The sequence below is a fragment of the Triturus cristatus genome, chromosome 7 (genome assembly GCF_964204655.1).
Source record: "Triturus cristatus chromosome 7, aTriCri1.1, whole genome shotgun sequence".
Lineage (NCBI taxonomy): Eukaryota > Metazoa > Chordata > Amphibia > Caudata > Salamandridae > Triturus > Triturus cristatus.
The window spans coordinates 1,584,191,270-1,584,214,605 of NC_140590.1; the positions used below are offsets into that span (position 1 = coordinate 1,584,191,270).

Below are 23,336 nucleotides of genomic sequence, written 5' to 3' on the forward strand. Positions count from 1 at the left end.
GCACTGTTAGAGAGTCCTGGTAGCAGAATTACTTGTGTTTGGGTATCAGTTATAAAGAAAAAATACTAAGTTAACACACATTCATTTAGTTCATAACGTTTGTGTGGTTTGACTGTCGGAGTTCTTTATATTTTATACAACTTGTTTGAATGCGTTGTGAACAAAGGGATTTGAAAAAAAAAAATCTGCTGTTGGTGATAATCCTTTACTACCATATGAAAAACTAAACCATAGGAATTTAGTTACTGTGCCTTTCTCCAACATAGGATAAAGTCATGAACATTGGCATGCACTAACCCAAAGTTAATTTTCACTGCTCATCTTATAATCATTTTTTATTATCCCATTTGTAAGATGTCTGCTTTCTTTTTTAAGGTTGAATATAAAGATTTTCCAAAAAACAACAAAAATGAATTTGTTTCACTTATAAACTGTTCCTCTCAGCCTCCACTTATCAGCCATGGGATTGGGAAGGATGTGGAATCTTGCCATGACATGGTAAGATAAATATTTACAATCTATTCTTCTGAGATACTGACTTTTCCTTTTGTTTTGTTCCTTGTTGGCAAGAGAATAAAAATATTAGGCAGTATGTCTAATTAGCAAATTCTTAATTTTGTAAAAGTACAAATAAAAAAATAAGCTTTTGGTGTACATAGTAGCCAATGTTGTTTTATTGGAAGTAGCATATTTACATTATCTCCTAGTTCTGCTTTTACCAGTAAATCCTTAAGTATGTAGATTGAGTACCAAACTATTCACTACTCTGGCTTCCAGCCAACCTTCATGGTAGGTGCCACTCCTCTGGTTTTCCTGGAAATTCCTTGTCAATCCTTTGGCACACTTCCTTGGTTGTTCCAAGAACACAGCTGGTGTAAGCATCCTCTCCAATTTATTGGCTAAGGATCTCATCTAATGAGAAATCAAAAGTCCCTCTCTACATTATATGTGCACATTTGACATTCCAGTGCTGTGAGTTGACGAGACAGTACTACTTTAATCCCGTATTTTTGAGACACACTACACTAATGCATCCCATTCAGTGGCAGTGTCTTAGCCTGTACCTTCATTATCTAAAAGTAATGAGTGTTATGTTCGCCAACCTTTGCCTTAAATGGGACATCTAGAAGTGCATCTACTGCACCACTGGACTAGGTCTACTGCACTCCAAACAGCATCTATAGCAGACTATGGTCGGATAGTGTCCTATTAAGGCACTCTGCTTCATTGACATCTGGCCCCATCCCGAGTCCGAGCAGAAACATATCCATTCTAGTATAAATATTATGCACACCTGAATAGAATGAGTGCTCCCTCCCCTCAGGGTATAGTTTTCTTCAAGCATCTGTTAACTGCCAGTATCGAAGCTAGGGTGCAAACTACCTGGATTACCTTGTTATTATATCCACTCCATGGACATGCCCTGCTAATTGTATCCCCTAATTTCTGGTCTAAAGAGGTCAAACATTGCATCTGATTGTCATTGGGGTCATAAATACTTGCCAAGAGTTCCCTTGTGGATGATGCTTCCCCCTCGCTATCCAAACTCATGCCATCTATGAATATGCAGATTACATGTACCCACCAGTTGACCTCTTCACCTCCTCTGAAAATATTAGTGAGGTGTCCTCCTGCAGACATGCTATGTCTACCATACAGCTCAAATAGGATAACACTTTCAGCCATTTAACAGGCATTCCCAGCCCCCTGACGTTCCGAAGTTAAGATTTTAAGCACTGCGTGAACATGTGAAGTAACAAAGTCAATATAATCTAACAGCCCCTAGAACGATATATCCCACACAGACATCCCCATGTGTGCATCCCAGAAAAGGCGGGACTGCTCATCAACCTATCTGTTCCTACTACATGTCCTGCCGCCAGCCTGGTGTCCAGCATGAACGTCTAACCGTGTCTTCCCCCCACAAGGTTGAAGTTTGTCGAACTACCACGCCACCTCAATCTCAAAGTTACAAACCATAACTCGTTTCTGAGCTAGAAGTGTGTTTGTTGTGTGTTAGATAGGAGTAGGTGACAATCTAGCTTGTGTAGCCTCATAAATGCCACCCTGGTATCTTTTATATGATCCACATTTAATCAATTATAGGCCTGACAATTGCCCCCAGTAAAAGTGGATAGAGGCACCTCCAACCAAACACCCTCTCTCCCCACCCCAAATCAAGCAGTATGTTCTGCCGTCATGGGTGGTACATCAGGCATTGGCTCCGAGATCTGAGGCATATGCACTTCCGATTCTTCATCTTCGTCCTATGAGCCATGATCCGATCTTGAGGCCTGGCTCTTCTTATCTGTACTTTGACACATCCTACACCAGTCTCACTGTTTCCTGTGCTGCTTGTTCAACTGTCAAACGTGCATGAAATGACTCTGCATCCCTCTTGCTTCTATTGACTGATCTGTGGTGTCTCTGCATATGCCTGTTGTAGGGAACCCTATGGTTTTCATCAATTTCCAGGCCTCTGCTGGTAGGCTGAGGAAGTGTGATTCAATCTAAAAGGACCCTCAGTTTTGCCAGGTGTAGCAGTGCATACCCGATATCCTGTTGACAAAGCACATAATCGAATATCCAGAAATGCATGGTTCGAGGCATATGAGTTGTGGAGCGTATACTTGTGCATAGATCGCCATCTGGTGTTGGGCTCGGATGTTTTGTACTTTGTTTTTGCCTTGGAAGAAGTATTTGTAGTCACGAGGTAGGTGACTCCTCCTTAGTACGATAGTGCGCATGGGCATCTACTCCATCTCCAGATTGTTTTTTTCCGCCATCGGGTTCTGATATGATTTGTTGCGCTCCGGGTTGATATCTGTTTCGAATCTCCCTTCGACGCGCAATCCATTTCCACTCGACGGTATTGTATCGATCGCGTTTCCCTTTTGAAGCGCAGCTTTAAAACAAACTCCTGGATCTTCGATGCGGGCCGTTGGGTGCAGGCCGTTAGGCCCATCCTAGCCGACCACGCCAGCAGTCAATGGAAAGGACTCCTTTCAAAAAATGCACCGGGTGTGGTGCTAAGTTCCCACACACAGCCTTGCACTAGTTTTGTAATCGCTGCCTCTCCCCGGAGCATGAAGACGAGACCTGCGAGGGCTGTGCATCATTCAGGTTGAAGAAAACCATCCGTGACCGTCTGGCTCGATGTCACGAAATGTCTTGCGGAAGCAGCTTGATCCCAGACCTCTTCGGAGCAGATCCCAATGTCCTGGAGGAACAACAAGGTGCTGAAGAAGACCTCTCCGTCTCAGAGGCCGACGACTCCGACGCCGAAGAGGAGACAGTCACCCCGGCTCAGCGGTCCGCGTTTACTGAAAGCCCTCTCCCAAAAACCAAACCTAAGGCTCTGGTAACACCTTCGCCCTCGGGCTCAGGTCGACACCAGCAACATGTCTGACGCCCCGAAACCTATGGCTATGAAACCTAAAGACAAGCCTTCTGGCTCAGGATTGAGCCAACCCCATTCTGGTGCCGAAAAGTCACCTTCGGCACCGAAACACAAGACCAAAGAGGTGCCACGCCCTTCTTTGTCGGCATCGAAGACTGCCTCGACGCCGAAGCCCTTGGCATCGAAACACACCAAAGACAAACATTCGGAACCAAAAAAATCTTCGGAGTTGAAAAAACCTTCGGAACCCAAAAAAGTCTCGGAGCCACAAACTCCTATACCAAAACCTAAGGAGTCCAAGACCCTGCAGAAGGCCTCAGACACTTGGTCTGAAAAACATTCTGACCCTAAATCTTTGGCACCAAAAATGAACAGCCTACCCACACAGTCTGTACCAGATTTTTCGGGAAAAAAGAAAACTCTTTATATTGACTAATGAAACTGGTAAAGTTGTCACCAAACCTTCTAAAAAACAGAAAACGGGATGCTTCAGAGGAATATGAAATACCCATGAAACGAAAAAAAATGGACACTAACACTTCTCCACCTCCTTCTCCTCCTCCACCTGATCCAAATCTTTTCATTTCTCCAGAACGCTCCCCACAACGTACTGTTTAACCTCAACCACAAGATGATGAGGAGGATGATACCGATAGGGGTGGGAATGGAGATCCAGATGGGGATGATGATGATGCACATACCATCCCACACAACGTAGACCCTTGGGATGACTACAACACAGATCCCGACCCACATAATGACCCGGACCTCTATCCATCTAGGCCATCACCACCAGATGACAATATTGGTTTAGCGCAATTAATTAATAGGGCTGCTCAATATCACGGGGTACAATTACATTCTGATCCCTTAAAAGGCATGCAAAAACATGTGCCAGAAGTTTTTAAGGACCGTCAGAGCCAGGATTCTCAACACCAGGGTGGACAAAAAAATATAAAACAGCTCTCATTGACCCAGTTTACATTAAAGGTCAGGTCCCTTTGGATTCTCTTGTCGTGTCAAATGCACGCAAGAGGGCAAACTCAGAGTACAGGTGACACCCCTCCTCCTGATAAGGAATCCAAACTCATATACGCATCTGGAAAACGTATCGCGTCACAGGCTGCAAATCATTGGCGGATTGCCAATGCCCAAGCTTTGTTGGCCAGGTATGACAGCTCACTTTGATGAGCTTGAAAAGCTCATGCAACACCTTCCTGACCAATATAAAGAAAAAGCTAATGACCTGATACAGGAGGGAAAATTAATAACTAACACCTCAATTAAATGTGCGCTCGACGCGGCGGATACTGCATCCCATGCCATTAACACTAGCATTTTGCTACGCAGGCACGCTTGGCTCCGAATCTCCGGATTCAAGCAGGAAGTGCAGTCTGCTATTCTTCACCAGCCGTTTGATCAACAGCATCTTTTCGGACCCACATTGACACATCTTTAAAAAAGATTAAAAAAAGATACTGAGACTAAGTCCATGGGGGCCTTGCAATTACCTTCCCCTAAAGGTTCGCCGCTCCTTCTACAAGGCGGGCTCCAAAACCATTGGTTAAGAACATCCTTCTTCTTCCTATAAGAGCCCCACTCAAACGTCCTCCAGAGGATACTTTCGCCGAGGCTACAGAGGCAACAACGGCAAGGGAAGAGGTCGCGGTAACAATGCCCGCAACTCCCCTACCACCAAACAGTGACTTCCCTTCACTCCGCACCCCCCCCCCCCCCGGTCATCCCACTCCTGTCGGGGGACGTCTCTCAGTTCCTACCTGTCTGGAATCCTATCACGACAGACAAGTGGGTAAGGCAAATTATCCAGTATGGTTATTGCCTGGAACTCACCTCTACACCCCCAAATATCCCTCCCAGACATCGTCCAATGTCTTCAGAGCATCTGACTCTTCTTCTAAACAAGAGGTTCTCTCTCTATTACAAAAACATGCAATAGAACCAGTCCCCTTGCCTCATCACGGCACAGGGGTTTACTCCCGTTACTTTCTAATCCCAAAAAAGGATGGCTCTTGCAGGCCAATACTAGACCTCGGACCATTAAACCTCTACATTCAGTCAGACCATTTCCACATGGTCACTCTCCAACAGGTGCTCCCACTACTTCAACAAGGCCACTTTCTCTCCACTCTAGATCTAAAGGGCGCCTACTTTCATATTCCCGATCACAGGAAATATCTCGGGTTCGTGGTGGTTGGCCAACACTATCAATTCAAAGTCCTTCAGTTCGGAGTGACTACAGCACCCAGAGTCTTCAAGTGCCTCGCAGTAGTAGCAGCTCACTTACGAAGACCACACATTCACGTGTTCCCTTATCTAGACGACCAGCTCATAAAAGCCAAGTCACACAGCAGCTGTGTACAACACACACCCAAAACAATCCAGCTGCTTCACAACTTAGGATTCATTGTGAATCTCCACAAATCCCACCTCCAACTGTCCCAACACACAACAATACCTAGGTGCTACAATAGACACTTCAAAAGCTTTAGCATACCCCAACCCTCTCAGGATAACCAGTATGCAAGCTCTAATTTCCAAATTTCAGTCTCAACACTCAATACCATGCATTTGATCGGGATGATGACCTCTTGCATTCTCATCGTCCCTTATGCAAGACTGCAAATGCGTCCCTTACTGGAGTGATTGGCACGTCAGTGGAACCAAGCTCAAGGTCCGTTAACAGATCTGGTGATGGTGGACAGCAGCACACATCGCTCTCTGCAGTGGTGGAACAGACAAAACCTTTCCAAAGGGCAGCCATTCCTCGACCCAGTTCCACAGATAGTGCTAACAGCAGACGCATCACTCACCGGCTGGGGAGCTCATCTTCAGAACCACACCATCCAGGGTATATGGACCCCTCTGCAAAAACAGCACCACATAAATTACCTGGAACTACTGGCCATTTTTCTAGCACTAAAATCCTTTCAACTCCATCTACTAGGCAAAGCTGTCCTAGTCCATACAGACAATATGACAGCAATGTACTACATACAGAAACAAGGGGGGGGGGGGACACACCCTCTACAGCTTTCACACCTAGCTCTAAGCATCTGGAGGTGGGCCATTCCGCAAAACATGTATCTTCTTGCAGAACACCTCCCAGGAGTTCACAATAAGATTGCAGATGTGCTCAGTCGTCAAATACAGAAGATCCACGAATGGCAACTTCATCCTCAAGTTCTTCTTCCATTCTTTCGCATGTGGGGCCACCCAGAAATAGATCTGTTCGCCACACATCAAAACACAAAATGCCCAAACTTCACGTCCAGGTATCCACACCCATTGTCCAAAGGCAATGCGATATGAATGAACTGGTCAGACACATTTGCTTATGCTTTTCCGCCTCTCCCACTAATTCCGTTAGTGTTTCGGAAGCTCAAACAGCATTCCCTCACAATGATCCTGGTTGCTCCAACATGGGCCCGACAAACATGGTTTACAACCCTCTTGGAACTATCAGTAGTTCTTCATCAAAAACTGCGCCTCTCACCCAAGCGTCACACTCCGAACCATGGAGAGATAAGGCGCCCAGATGCCAATCAACTCAATCTTGCGATCTAGCTCCTGTAGTCTTAGAGTTCGGTTACCTCAATCTCCCACCAGACTGCATGAACATCATTACCACCTAAGCATGTTACGCCACAAAGTGGAAACGATTTGTTATTTACTGTACAAATAATAAAATCAATCCACTAGATGCTTCTAGTCAAAACATCATACGTTATCTCCTGCAACATATAACCTAGCATATACATCCATAAGCCTACATCTTGCTGCAATAGCAGCTTATCTCCAAAACAGACAACACTTGCCTTTGTTTAGAGTACCCGCTATTAAAGCATTTTTGGAAGGCCTTAAGAGAATAATTCCAGCTAGAGCTCCACCCTCTCCAGTATGAAATTTAAATATTGTTCTTACTAGACTCATGGGTCCCCCTTTCGAACCTCTTCACTAATGCGAACTAGAGTACCTCACTGGGAAAGTAGCCTTCCTAGTCGCTATCACATCTCTCAGAAGAGTTGGTGAACTCCAGGCATTAACCATACAAGAACCTTTTTTACAAATCCATCATAACAAACTGGTTCTTAGGCCTAACCCAAATTTTTTACCTAATGTCGTTTCTGCCTTCCATCTTAATCAGTCTGTTGAACTACCAGTTGTTTTTCCTTACAACCAGGCTCAGTGACAGAACAGGCTCTTCACACGTTAGAAGTTAAGAGAGCAATACTTTACTACATTGAAAGGACAAAAACCTTTAGGAAAACCAAACAACTCTTTGTGGCTTTCTCCACACCTCATGAGGGCAATCCCATTTCCAAAGTGGGTATTGCAAGGTGGATTGTTAAATGCATCCAAATATGCTATCTTAAAGCCAAACGTATACTAACCATTCCCCCTAGAGCTCAATCCACACGCATACTTGGGGTTTCTATGGCATTCTTAGGGAACATTCCCCTAGATGATATCTGCAAAGCAGCAACTTGGTCTACACCACACACTTGCACAAAACACTTTTGTGTAGATGTGCAAGCAAAACAACAAGCTAGTGTGGGCCAGGCTGTATTAAGAACACTTTTTCAAACCACTGCAACAGATACAGGTAGCCACCGCTAAGGAGGTAACTACTGTATAGTCTATGCACAAGTATGCGATCTACAGCTCATATGCCTCAAACGGAAAATGCTACTTACCAGTATGTATCTGTTCTTGGCATGTAGAGCTGTAGATTCGTATACGCCCACCTGCCTCCCCGGATACCTCTATCAGTTCCAGTACTATCTTACTTAGATGCATTACACATGGACATCTTTTATATTTCTTACTAACGCCATCATAACCCTCCATGGCAAAACAATCTGGAGATTGAGTTGATGCCCATGCGCACTATCGTCCTAAGGAGGAGTCACCTATGTCGTGACTGCAAAAACTTCTTCCAAGACAAAAACAAAGTGCAAACGTCCTAGCCCAACACCTGATGGTGATCTATGCACAAGTATACGAATCTACAGCTCTACATGCCAAGAACAGATGCATACTGGTAAGTAGCATTTTCCCTTTTGACTTTGTCCTTTAGTGGTATATTTTGGGAATCAATATAGTTTTGCATTGTCCTTTGTCTATGAGCCTAGATCTCTAATCTGCTGCATAGTGTGGTCACAGTCGTAACCAACATTGGACTGAGGGCCACCCACAGAGCAGGTAGCAACCCTTTGTGCCCTCCGCACCATCATAGGATGCCGCATCATCACTTCCCTGTTCTAAACCTCCTGCACAGATTTTTGTGGCAATCCAACACAGTATTGTCAAGTTTTCTCTGAAACTAGCTCCTTTGAGGGCCTCTTCACTGCCCCTAGCAGACATTACTGCCAGATCACTCCCACCAACCCTTTCTGTGTTTGCTCCAGAGGTCTGGACTTCCTCCTTTGTTCAGTGGGTCTGAGCTGTTAAAGCCCTGGAGCAGTGTAACAAGCTGATTATCAGATTAGGTTTCCCCCATACTCCTTTTTTTCCTAATACGAGTCAATCACACTGATTGTTCCTTTTGTGTGGGAGTCCTTTGTTCCCTTGCTGGGGAGCAGAGTAATTCACTTGGCCCAGCAGGAGGGAACAAAGGTCTGGAATCTGACTATGAGCCAAAGTCTCAAAAGATGTTGACTTAATGTGTTAGGAACTACTAAATCAAACTCTGTATGCATGTTTAACCCCCCCGTTCGCATAACTTAAAACATCTAAGTGGAGCGAAACTGCTCTTTAGGGCAGGTTTTTAAAACGTGTGCTGCAGTGAAAGCACTACCCAGTTTTCCAGTAAATTATTCGTCCCAGTCTATGAATGCCCACTAATGTAAGACCTACCGCGGGTCAGCACCTATCCTTGCAGAGCCCCTTCTGCACCTGGCTAACTGTTTGCAATTACTAGGCTGCGCAGAAATGTGATCTCACTCGCGAAGCCCGCACACGTTTTCACATCTAACCAGCCTTGTGCCTCTTAACCTAGCTGTGCCACAGTAGCCTTACGTTAAAAAGGTTAACTCTTGCTGTAAACACTCTCAATCCAACTTTCGTGACATTACTTTGAGGGAGACTTGGGTAGTGAAACTTGCGCACTGTAAAAGTCCTAAAACTCGGTGGTTGGAAGCGGAAAATTCTGTTAAACTAAATGGGCACAGCCCGTGAGCTACACAGTAAATTGATACTTGTATAGCGCACTACCCACAGTGTATAAGAAAAAAAGGTGGGGGTGGGTACATATTAGCAGGGTGGATAGTTTGTCAATCAGTTTTTCCACCTGACCACTGCCCTGAGTCCTGCCTGCTCTGAGAATCCATCAGCGTTCTCCTGCACCCCTAAGATGAAACAAACATTTACACCAGAACACCCTTCAGAACAAAGGGCTGTGCCTACAGTGCTGCTCCAGTTTGCTTATATTCAGGCTGATGTGAGTGGAGCTCCCAGCGATTATCCCTGTGCATCTGCTAATATTTTCACCAGTCAGGAAATCACCCCTAATATATAGTAGCTCTTCTCATCCTGCGTTGTATGGGCCTTGTTTAGAGGACCCATCCTAGAACCCTTGCTTCTCCAGGCTCCCTGATGCATGCACTGATCATTCAGTGCCATCTGGATGGCCCATCCGGCGCCTGTGACCATGCCTTTTCTCCATTGTCAGGCCCCGAGTTCAACACAGGCACCCAAGATGATCCGCAGGTCCTCCTCACATTGACTATAGTGACTACGAACACTCTGAGAAACCCACATTTCAGGCCTTCCTGGCTTACTCCAAAGCTATCTTGATTATGCCTTGGTCTCTAGGCGGCACTTCCGCCTCTGCTAAAAATGATTGCGGCTCAGTCTTCCACTAGCTTCCTCGGTTTCCTCTCTATTCCTTCAACTCTGTCATTTCGAACCAGCTGACCAATTGGCCCTTCAGTTAAAGGATACTGATGGGCTCCGGGTCACTTGACAAAGAGTAACAATCAAAATGTCTGACTCCATCTTGCACTCCACTGCACACCCTACCAAATCCATTTATTCTGGTCATTTGGCAAAGTTAGGCAACCGCTTGCTCTGGACTCCCTTCAGAGAATGAAGACTCTCTCCAGGTATTGGAGCAGATGCCCTTCAAGAGATGCTCCAGTGTCAATCTTAATTATCCCTGTGCTGGGAGGGCGAACCCAGCCGCCATACTCTAGGCAGCGTGTTCTGAGAGTCCCTTGCCGGTCTGCGATCGCTCAGCCACTCCTGGACACCGTACCCTGCGATGTCCCGGTTGGCCCGAACTCTAATGCAGCTGGGGAGGGTGGTGGGCACAGGAGCGGGTGCTCATGCTCATCGGGGACCCGAGGAAGACTAGGACAGGCACTTCCTCCTCTCACACAAGATGGCAACTCTGGAGACAAGCGGAGAGTGCAGAGCTCCCCTGTGCTGTGCCCATGTCTGGCTGAGGGTGTGCCGCAGGATCAGCTGCTGCACCCTCAGTGGTTCTTGCAGCAGGGACTTGCCTCCCCCCATTACCTCTGCTCATAGTGGCCCGCCCAACCCTGATGGGATATTATTGGTGACTTTCCCTCTGCAGCAACTCTTGGAGGAGCACTGGGACCGCCACATCACCTGGGCCGTGTGGAGGGACCCCTAGGGTGCCAGGTGAGGAGTGCGGAGCTTAATGGGGTGGCCTCTCTGGCCCACATGATCCTGGAGAGCTAGTCGTGGAGACGATGAGAGACCTGGGGATATCGGTCACCAGGCCTAGTGACCAGCTGGCTCTCCCCAGTTGCTGTTTTTTTTTTTTTTGGTTGCTGCTGGATCACCTAGGTGACACCTGTTGCTGCGTGCAGCCCTTAATGTTCCAGCCCCCAAGGATGGCGTTTGCCCCTAAAGAATATCATGCCCCTCCCAGTCACAAGCCTGTCCCACCAGCCAGGTGATCTAATAACTGCCTTGCCGGTGACTGTCCTTGACAGGCCCAGCTGTTGGGGTGGGTGGATGGAGTGCGGGCCTTACTCTTCTTTACCTACCCTGGACATGGGTCGCACTCAAAGGGCCAAGGATGATGCCCCGACGAATGACCCCCCCCCCCCCCAAACCCCTCCCTCCCCCAGCGGAGTGGATCAAGCAGGGCCAGGAGGGGATCGAGCAGGGTGCTGGGGTCTTCGACACCTCACACATAGACAACAGGCTCGATAAGTTACTGCCCGTGATCGTTGCTACTGAGGAGTGCCTGGAGGGCAAGATTGACTCTATCACGATTGAACTAGGTCTCATTTGTGAAGACTCTAAGAAAGTGGTGGGAAGGGTGTCTGCCTTGGAGGCGTTGGTCCAAGCCTTGGTCCAAAATGCCGCCTCAAGGAGTTGGAGGCATATTCACAGCGGCTAACTGCCTGTCTGGACGATGTCAAAGGGAGGGCCTGATGTAACAACATCGGGGTCATTGGGCTACCGGAGTGAGTGGATGGCGATTCCATGATTCGTTTTCTGGAGGACTGGCTTAAGAAGGTTGTAGCCCTTGAGGGTCTGTCTTAAGTTCTATGCCCTGGACTGGGTGCACAGTCTCCCTGCTTTACCTCCTAAGCCAGGTACCCCACTCGCCTGGTGGTGGCCCATATCCTGCATTTCCATGACAGGAACTTCCTTCTTCAGCAGGCCTGCAACCATGGTCCCTTCGTAATAGAGAACACTAAGGAATTGCTTTATCCCTCCAGGTACAAACTCTGCGTTCTTTGTTTTATCACAATTAAGAGAAAGCTGGGGATGCCCTGCTCCCTACTTTTCCCGGCAGCTTGTGAGTGCAGGCTTAGAACAAGACTTATTTCTTCCTGGATCCCACAGCGACATCAGACTGACTGGAAAGCTGTGACAAAGGGATGCCTGTGGAGTTGGCCAAGCTGGGCTCAGGACTTTGTTTCAGAACTCTGCACCATCCACTGGCTATCCACCACTTAGAGGAGTACTGCTTTTCAGTCTATGTAGAGCATGTGTATCTACAGCTACACAGGCTACAAATGGAATATGTTACTTAACCTTGTAAGCATCTGTTCGAGGCATGTTGTGCTGCAGATTCACATATGCCCACCCTCCTTCACTTGAGCCACTGGTTGTTACAGATCTTTTTCTTTGTCTATTCTTTATACTTGCATGGTCACTATTCTTTTCTGTACACACTTGATACCTTCTTTCACCTGTTGAGCAAACAGCAGTCTAACAATGACCATGTGCATAAACATCCAGGGGAGGAGTCACTGAGAGATTGTGATTGGAAAGACTTCTTCAAAGAAAAACATGCAGCATCCAAACCAAACATTAGATGGCAGGAGTATGCACAGCATGTGAATCTACAGCACGAAATGCAACAAACACATTCTTACAGGGTAAATAACCTATTCCTAACATCACTATATTTTGTTGGGAATTATCCTGCTAACCCTCGTTGTTTTGATATACTCACATTGCAAATCATTCTGAGGCCACAGAGTGATTTGTAGCACGCTACAGAAACCAGAACAAATGTTAGCAAAAGTCGTCTGACCCACTGAAAGTGCTTCCTGCAAGCTCTGATGTAGTTCTTCCCTTGCTTTCCTTCTTGGGTGAAAAGAACGTGCTATGAAAGCTTCAGAAGATCTCTGCAAAAATAATGAACAGAATTTCATTCTGGCTAACAAGCACACTTTTATTTAGTTGCCACTGCCTGGCCCTTTACTGACTCACTAATGCCCGTGGATTTAGTCACCTTAAAACCAAAGCTTATACTTGGAAGTATAACACATTGGAACAGCTGCACCCAAAGCTAGAAGGCAAGAGTGTGCAAAGCATGTGAATCTACAGGGTTATATGCTACAGGTAGTTACAAGGTGACTTTTTCATTCTTTCATGTTCAAGTTTTGTCACTTTTCTATTTAGCAATCTCCTTTTGGCTTTGGAATTTTCATACAAAAATTAACGTATTTTGATTATTTGATTGCCCTGGCATGTTCATGTGATGTATTTTGAAAGTCAGTGTGCGTTATTGTACATCACTAAAATAGTTCATGTATGTATCTTATATTACTTTCTAGGCTGCATTAAATATTTTGAAGTTACTCTCTGAGCTGGACCAACAAAATAATGAGATGCCAAGAACAGGAAATGGACCAATGTCTGTGTGAGTCCTCCCAATTTAACACTTTGTACCATGCATTACCAATACAATTTCTTTTGACTTCAACCTTGTTGTATGAGAATATATATCACCTCCCAACTACCCACCATCCTCCAAGATCTATCCATCACTCTTTTGCATGTTTATACTGGCCTTTAGGAGTGAATTTTGCATACCAGCACCTTTTCATCAGATTCTAATGAGTTATATACTTTACCCAGATTTCGACCATCCATAAGAGATCTACAAATTATGCCAGGAGTTAACCCAGCAGTTCAGAAAACGGCGATGGAGTCCTCTCGATCTATAGATTCCTGTATTAATCACTTAGAAAGGTAAGAACTATACTAGACTGTCATTGTATGGTTTCAGAATGTACATTCTACATTCAGTAAGTTGTAGTACAATTTTGTGTCTTCCATCTTTTAAATATGTGCTACTGCAGCGCCAAACTGGTTGCTCTCAGGAAGGGAATGTTTATGACCGAGGCTTGTATCTCGGTGTTGAAACTTCAGACTTCCAGCCAGGCTTGGTTCCTTAAGGTTGTGCCAGTGCACATCTGTGTGCTATTGTCCACAGTGTATGTTTTGATGTCGATATTGGAGATAAGCTCGCCCTCTTTGCTTATTTCTTGTACAGACAGGGAAGGCGTTGAATTAGCTCTTCAGTTTCTTGCTGTTGTAGGTGGCTATTGCAGTTGAGAAGTGCACTGGAGCTGGCGATTATGCATTGTGTAGCTGTTGCTCGCTGTATTCCTCAGCCCACCATTTCCACACTCTTGCTAATCCTTCTCTAGGGGTGGTCAAGTTGTTGTAGGGACATTAGCTCTGTTCCTGGCTGTGGTCAAAATGATTGAGTCAGCCACTGCATTTCCACCAGATGAAAATGGAGTCTTGGAAAGAGTGTTTTTATTTCTTCTCCACCTATAGGTGGTCACCCCCTTGCAGGAGCCAGGTTCTCTTAATGCTACGTTCTTCTGGTAGAAGATGTTTAGGAGCATCAACAGGATAGTTTTTATTCTGGTAGGTCATCAGTCTCCAGAAAGAAATACATACTGCCTGTTCTTCAAGGTGTGCCCCATAGGTTTGTGCTGTACACTTGATAAGTGCATTGTGCACTGCAGGTACATCTGACTGTAGTGGTCTTGAGGGGTAGGAACTGAAACGAGCAAATCAGCAAAGAAATCTTGCCAGTCCTCTTAGAGGGCTTCTGGGTTTTGGAAGTAAGTCTTGTCGATGTAACCCTTCTCCTCTTCCTCATGTAGCTCCAGTGTTGTTGTAGGTTTGAGCTTTGCATTCCCCTTTTTGACATCCTTTGTCTCCATGAGTTTAAATGGGATTCAAAACCCCTGAGACTTGTTGATGTCCTTTTTTTGGAAGCGTCTTAATTCTTTTTCAAGCTGAAGCCTCTTCCTCTTGACCTAAAGTGCATTTGCTCAGCACTTTTTTAGGAGCAGTTGCCTTCTACCCTTCATAATCTTGATCGATTTTAGGAGTTTAGATGAGTTTGGAGGGCTTGTCTTCTACGGTGTCCTTCAGCTTGGCCGAGTGGGGCTCTTTTACTTTTTACCACCTTTCGGTCATCAAGCGCTTCGATGCTGGGAAGGACTGAGTCTTGTTATCTGGGCTCAATCCCTGCTGCACAGCACCTGCTGGCTTTTATTGAGTTAGACTTTCTCAGCACCTTCTTTGATGCTTCCTGCCTTCTGAGATAAACAGATTCCGTGTTGGAACCCTCTTCCTGCACAAACTTACTTTCTTCTGTGTTTTCCTCATTTCTAGACAAGCAGAGGACCTTGAGAGACGTTTTCTTCTATTGCGACGGCATCATTGTGTCGTGTATGCATGTTTGTTTGTCTCTCTCTCGCTTTCAGGATCTTGGGCTAGCAATTGCCACACGCTTCGCAGACTGCGATGCTTCAAGCATTTGGTGAAGACTGGTTACAGACCTTGTTGGTAGGTTTTGCACACACTTTTGGTGCCACTTGGAACAGAATCTAAAGGAGGTGTTCCCTATTCTCCTTGAGTTTCCAGTTATACATTCTCTAGTTGCGTGGTAGGTTTCTCTAGTCACTAATTCTCTGTGAAGGGTTTGGTTTTTACTGGTGTTGTCCAAAGTATTCGAAGTCCCTTGGTGTCTTAAAATTTCTATACTAATTTCATTAAATTTCCTCACCGCTCTTTCATTGAAATGATCAATTCTCTTGGAGATCCATCCATTTGCTTCCTGACCCAACGGTTGAAAGAAAGACTGTGGGCTCTTCCAGGCTTGCGTCTAATGTCACTGGTGAGGAACAGAACAAATCATTGACTACACGCAGCAGAAAACAGGAATAGAGGACAAAGACTATTTCTGACCCAACCACTAGATGGCAGAATAATGCACAGCATGTGAATCCAGAAAAGATTCTCGCTGCAAAAGGGTATTCTGTTGTCAGGGTTTTATTTGTAAAAACAAAGTGCAGGGGCCAAGAGTTTTTGCTTGAGAACATGCTGCAGCACTGCTGAAGGAAAGGGTTGCTGAATAGAAAGGCTGCCTAGTCTTACACCTCATGCCTGAATTTCATCTCATGCCTCTTTGACTACCCTACACTTCCGCTCTCTTTATCAAACTTCTGCAGATTTATTTTTTAGGTCGAGGACCGTCCGGTCTGCCGAAGGCAGAACCGGAAGTCGGAGATTTAATGTTTTGGAGAAGAGGGGCTTGAACCCGCCCCTCTTCTCCCATCTTCTCCATTGGCTGGCCTCTTGAATGCTGGCCAGCCATTGGAGAAGAGGCTTTGTCACTCCGAACAGGCACCGTCATTTTCGGATTCGGGGGCGTGTTTTTTCGTTACTTTTCTAATTATCTCCTCCAGCCAATGGCCAGAGGAGAGCAAAAGAAAAACACGCCCCGAATCCGAAAACGCCACTGCGTTTCTCCGAGGCATTTCTGCTTCGCCTCGGAGAAAGGCGGTGGTGTCCCGGCGTCCGGACGCACAGTAGAGCTCGAGAACAACAGAACGTGAGTTGCAGCAGCTGAAGGAATTTTAGTTGCTGGCAGTCGATAGTATGCGGGACAAGGTTCCAGTCTCTCAGGAGGCTCAAACGTCCTGTGATTTGGGGCAAATCTCCCTGTGCCTTAATAATGAATATGTTCTCTGTCATGTAACTGGTGTTCAAGTAAAGCGCTCTGATAGCATCGGGTCGATTTAGCGCTATATTAAACTGCAACAACACCATCTCCCTGTCTGCCCTGCTCCTCCCCACAAGTACCGTCCAGTAATCCACTCCTTCTGTTACGACAGCTGTTTAACACTGTGGCGAAATTACCTATTTTAATTTTATGAATTGTTCGTAGAATAATTACAATTTACACTGACTACTGTTTCAAATCCGTTGTACAAAATGTAACGAGATTAAAAAAGCCATTCCACTCATTAACAAGTAAAAGCACTTCCGGTCCCACTGCCCGTCCCGGCACATTAATACATTGATTCCTGCACCCCCCCCCCCCATGGCTGGACCTCCCGAAATCCCCCTCAGTCCACAGCCTCCAGGCATGACTTCCCTCCAAGCCCTTCTCACTGATCCCCAGTCGCTCAGACATCTCCCGGTCCCCAAGCCGAGGCGTGACATCATCATCAGACACGGAAGTCCTCGAACTTCCCTCATGAGTACAAACTCCCTCACCTCCTCGGATTGCAGCCTCAGACCCCTGGTACCTATCTAGCAGCAGCGGTAAGTTCTGTGCGGAAAGCCTCATTGCACTCGAGGTGATTGGTGTTATTCCAGTCATTTCACTATTTATGATTTCAGTTAAAGTGATAGACAAGCATTTACAATGCAATGGTCTCGGCATTGGTAAAGTTAGAGCTATTGGCATTGCTCATGACATTATTTTTGTTTGTTTTTGTTTTTAAAACATTTAAAGAAACGGCATTGTCATGAGCAATGCCAATAGCTCTAACTTTAACAATGCCGAGACCGTTGCATTGTAAATGCTTGTTGTTCTAAGCTTTGTTCCCTTGTCGCTCTTTTCATATCTTCCTTTTCTCTGCTCCCTTTTCTGCCTTTGCTTTTGGTCAAAGTCTGGTGATGAAAAATGAGTGCTGGTGTCCACCACCTGCAGCCACATGCACAAGCTAATCATTAATCTGAATCACCACCAGAACAATATGAAGAGGGAGCTAAAGCAAAAAAAGTCACACTGTGACCAATGTAAAGGAAATGGATGGTAAATGCATTTTACAAAACACCCAAATAAAAGAATAAATACTTTATCAAACCACAATATCTCCAATATTTATAGTATTAACATGAAAATAGGGTTCCTGATTTGTTTGATACTGGATTATTTTTGCACTCGTAGTCATTTTGGTTGAACGTAGGTTAATGATTATGCACAGGATCATCATAAATTGTTAGCAAGTTTTAATTGTTACAATCAAGCAATACTATTTTGCATTCAAATGAAGTAAAAAAACTGTCAATCAGCTTAAAATCACATAGCATTAAACATCTGAATGCCAAAAATGAAACCTGCAGGAAGTTTAAAAAGACGAGCTAGCAAAGGCCATCAGAGTTATGTTGGTCATTTTGGAGGGGATAAAAGTCTGCCAGAAGACCCTCAGGCAGAGGCAGTTTTCAATCGGCACACCCCAGATGCCTGGTACACAGCACACTGGTACACAGCACACAGAGTGAACCACAACAATGTTAATACCTCTCAGATGACACAGAGCATTTCTCTGTACAGCAAGAGGAAGAGGGCATACCCAAAAGCAGGGGGGGCACAAGCATGTGACTCTATAGGACTAAATCCTCCACATGCAACACTGGGAGAGGGGTAGAATAGTAGGCATTCCTTGGTCAGTGGGGAGCAATCACCTCAGACAAATGAATACTAAATGTTGTAGAACATGGATACTGCAAAGAGCTCCTAAGTAGGTTAGGAATACAACCAAGACAGTCAGGAAAGGTTTGTTCGAGGCATATGAGCTGCAGAATTCACACTCTGTGCATGGATCGCCATCTGGTGTTAGGCTCGGATGCTTGCACCTTGTTGTTGTCCTGGAAGAAGTCTTTTGTAGTCACAAGATAGGTGACTCCTCCCTTGGACGATAGTGCACATGGGCATCGACTCCATCCTTGGATTGCTTTTTTCTCCGCCATCGGGTTCGGATGTAACTTCAGCGCTCCGGTTCGGTACCTTGTTATCCAAACCTTTTTGACGCACAAAGCATATCAAACAAGACTGTATTGTTTTTGATCGCGTGCTTTTCGATGCGCTAAACAAATACTCTATTTTGGTTGTCGACGCCGGCCGCTGGGCCTATCTGCGGCATTCTGGCCTACAGCTAATGGAAAGGACTCCATTCAAAAAATGCCCCCAGTGTGGAGCTAAATTTCCACACAGCGACCAACACAAGGTCTGCAACCTCTGTCTCTCGCCCGAGCACAAACCAAGCCTCCTTCCGCTCCAAGAAGACTATCTGTGATCGCCGGGCCCAACGACACGTTATGGCGCAACAAGCTACACCGGTGCCAGAAGACCTCTTCGATGAAGGCCCGATGCTCCTGAGGCAGAGGATTTGGAGGATCAGGACAACGTTTCCGAGGCAGACGACTCCGACGACCACATCACTCCAGGTCAACGAGTGAGTACAAGTGCCCCTGCCCCGACCCTACCTGGGAAAAAGAAGGCACCGGTCAAGACTTCGCCTGCAGGCCCCAGTCGCGACCGAAACAAAGCTTCAGAAGCCCCGCCCTCGGGCTCGGCTCCGAGGACAAAAGAAAAGCCTTCCGGCAGCTCAGAACTGAGCAAGCCGCATATCAGTGCCCCCCAGACACCGTCGGCACCGAAGCCGGAAGCTCATCCTCCTACTCCCACAATTCCCAAAAAGCCATCGGCACCGAACACCTCTGCACCGAAGGAACAAAAGGCATCGGATCCGAAGCCAAAACATTCAGAACCGAAGAAGATTTCCGACTCGACACCGAAACAGCCGAAGGATCCAAAAACCCCTTCAAAGGCTCCAGAGCAGAAATCTATAACCTCGCTCGGGACCGAAAAAATCGGCACCGAAAGCGGTTACCGAAGAGGAAGAACTTTTTCGGCCGGATCCCATCGATCCGAAACAGAAAACTTTGCAAGTGGACCCCAAGACAGGCCATATTGTCAATGTTCCACACAAGAAGAGGAAATTGGACACCCCACACATCCTGATGTGCCTGTAAAGAAAAGAGACTGTGCCATTTCACCTTTAAGACCCTCTTCTCCTGTTCTTCCTACTAAGCCTTTCTCTCCTCCAAAGTCTCCCATACTTTCTCCATACTCACCACCTCCACAGGATGATGATGATTTAGGGGGTGGGGGAGGGAATAATGACCCTTTTACTGACTGATGACGACACAGACGTGCCACAGGACCCATGGGATGACTATGATGACCCAGTAGGTCCTCCAGACCTTCCTGATCCCGATGCATAACCAACAAAGCCATCTCCCCCAGATGACAATATTGGCTTTAGTCAGCTCATTGATAGGGTAGCCCAGTACCATGGAGTTCAAATGCATTCGGACCCCACAGAGGAAGACTTCCTACTAGACACGTTTGCACAGTCACAAAAGACAGTACAAACTTTACCCATGTTAAAAGGTGTTATTAAACATGCCCCAGACATATTCAAAGACCCTGTAAGGGCTAGAATTCTGAATCTTAGAATTGATAAAAATAAAAACCTGCCCCAAATGATCCCACCTACATCAAAGGTCAACTTCCCTTAGATTCTCTAGTAGTGACCAATGCTGGAAAGCGTGCCAACTCCCAGACCTCCGGTGATGCTCCACCTCCAGATAAGGAGTCTAAATTATTAGACGCTTCGGGCAAGCAAGTTGCTGCCCAGGCTGCTAATCACTGGAGGATAGCCAATGCGCAGGCATTACTTGCCAGGTACGATAGGGCTCATTACGACCAGCTTGAATCCCTAATGCAGCATTTGCCTGATTAATACAAAGCCAATGCTTTGATTCGAGAAGGCAAATTAATAACAAATGCATCAATTAAATGTGCCCTCGATGCAGCAGATACCTCATCTAGATCCGTCAACACTAGTGTGTTACGAAGGAGACATGCCTGGCTGCGCATTTCTGGTTTCAAACAGGAGGTACAAACGACTATCCTCAATCAGCCGTTCAATCAGGAACAACTTTTTGGTCCAGCTGTAGATACAGTTTTAGAAAAAATGAAAAAGGACACAGACTGCTAAATCCATGGGAGCATTAGTCTCCATCCACACGAGCTTACTTCCGACGCTCCTATAGAGGAGCATCCAAAAACATCAGTACAGACACTGTTGCTTCCTCCTATAAAAACACCACTCAAACATCCCCTAATAAGGGATATTTTAGAGGTGGGTACAGAGGAAATAACAAGGGTCGAGACCGAGGTAACGACAACACTCGCGCCTCTCCCACTAATAAACAGTATCTTCCCTCCAGACCATTCCACTCCGGTCGAAGGGAGACTCTCACAGTTCCTAACTGTCTGGAAGTCCATCACTACACACAAGTGGGTAAGAGAAATTATCCAGTGTGGTTACTGCCGGGAATTTACTGCAAATCCCCCCAACATACCACCCAAACAGTGTCTGATGTCCACGGAACATCTGACACTCCTCAAACAGGAATTTCTCTCTGCTTCAAAAGCATGCCATAGAACCAGTCCCCATACAGCATCAAGGGACAGGAGTATACTCCCTGTATTTCCTAATCCCCAAAACGGACGGTACACTACTGCCAATACTGGACCTCAGACATCTCAATCTCTACATACAGTCAGATCATTTTCACATGATCACTCTTCAACAAGTCCTTCCGGTGCTTCAACAAGGTCACTTCCTTGCCACACTAGATCTCAAGGACGCCTACTTCCATATTCCCATACACCCTGTTCACAGGAAATATCTAAGGTTCACAGTGGACGGCCAACACTATCAATTCAGAGTTCTCCCATTCGGGGTGACCACAGCACCCAGGGTATTCACAAAGTGCCTTGCGGAAGTAGCGGCGCACTTGCGAAGGCAGCAAATCCATGTATTTCCATACCTGGATGACTGGCTGATAAAAGCCGAGTCTCACAACCAATGTGTTCGCCATACTTATCAAACCATTGCTGCACAACTTGGGGTTTACAGTAAACTATACCAAGTCACACCTTCAGCCCTCCTACCTACATCAATATCTAGGAGCCACAATAGACACTTCCAAAGTCCTAGCATACCCTAATCCAGCCAGGATAGCCAGTATGCAAACTCTCATCACCAAGTTTCAACCCCAACACTCTTCCAGCACGAGTGTTTATGCAGCTTATAGGGATGATGGCCTCTTGCATTTTCATTGTACCACACGTAAGACTTCAGATACGCCCTTTACAAGAATGCTTAGGACGTCCGTGAAACCAGGCTCAAGGTCAACTTACAGATCTGGTGTTGGTGGACAGCCGCAACTATCGCTCTCTGCAGTGGTGGAACACACAAAATCTTTCCAGAGGGCGGCCGTTCCTAGTGCCAGTTCCACAGATACAGCTAACAGCAGACGCATCACTCACTGGCTGGGGAGCTCATCTCCTAAATCACACAATTCAGGGCAGGTGGACCACCCAACAAAGAGCGCTCCACATCAATCAACTAGAACTGCTGGCAATATTTCTAGGGTTAGTCATTCCAAACACATCTCAACAAAACTGTCCTAGTCCGCACGGACAATGTGACAGCCATGTATTACATACAAAGACAAGGAGGAACACACATTTTGCAGTTGTCTCACCTAGCGCAAAGCATATGGAGATGGGCCATTCCACAAAACCTATATCTTCTGGCGGAACATCTGCCTGGAGTGAACAATCAGATTGCGGCTCTGTTAAGTCGTCAAACTCAACAGATACACAAATGGGAATTTCATCCGGAAGTTCTTCTACCCTTTTTCTTCATGTGGGGACAACCAGACATAGATCTGTTCACCACACGCAAATGCAAAATGCCCAACTTTCGCCGCCAAGTTCCCACACCCGTTGTCCAAGGGCAATGCGATATGGGTGAACTGGTCAGGCATATTTGCGTACGTTTTTCCGCCACTCCCGCTCATTCCGCTAGTAGTACGCAAGCTCAAACAGTCTATAATATGATTCTTGTTGCTCCCACATGGGCACGGCAACCATAGTTCACAACACTACTCGAACTCTCAGTAGTTCCACATCAAAAATTACGCCTCTCCCCAAAGCTGCTCACGCAGAACCATGGAGAAATAAGGCGCCCAGATCCAGCACAACTGAATCTAGCGATCTGGCTCCAGAAATCCTAGTTTGTTTACCTCAACCTCCCACCCGACTGTATGAACATTATTAAAGAAGCCAGATGCCCTACTACTAGAGCTTGCTATGCAGCTAAATGGAAAAGATTCGTCATTTACTGCAGTAACAACAAAATTGACCCATTAGATGCTTCAATTCAAAACATTATTTTCTACTTGCTACATCTACAAAGATGCAATCTGGCATATTCATCTATAAGATTACATCTGGCTGCCCTTGCTGCCTACCTACAAAACAGACAACATTTGCCATTGTTTAGAGTACCCGCTATCAAAGCTTTTATGGAAGGCCTTAAAAGGATAATTCCACCCTCTCCAGTGTGGAACCTAAACATTGTTCTTACTAGACTCATGAGTCCCCCATTTGAGCCTTTACACAAATGCGAATTACAATTCCTAACATGGAAAGTAGCTTTCCTTGTCACAATCACCT

General features: G+C 45.9%; 1 protein-coding gene across 6 annotated transcripts in view; it reads left to right on the forward strand.

The window, feature by feature from the left end:
• The window catches only part of STAU1 (staufen double-stranded RNA binding protein 1), a 385,539-nt gene that overhangs the window by 277,480 nt on the left and 84,723 nt on the right, over window positions 1-23,336 (forward strand). For all 6 annotated transcript variants that reach the window (XM_085619433.1, XM_085619434.1, XM_085619431.1 and 3 more), the window contains 3 exons: window positions 376-498; window positions 13,471-13,556; window positions 13,775-13,888. In XM_085619433.1, the coding sequence (XP_085475559.1) occupies window positions 376-498; window positions 13,471-13,556; window positions 13,775-13,888 (323 nt within the window). The remainder of the gene's footprint in view (window positions 1-375; window positions 499-13,470; window positions 13,557-13,774; window positions 13,889-23,336) is intronic.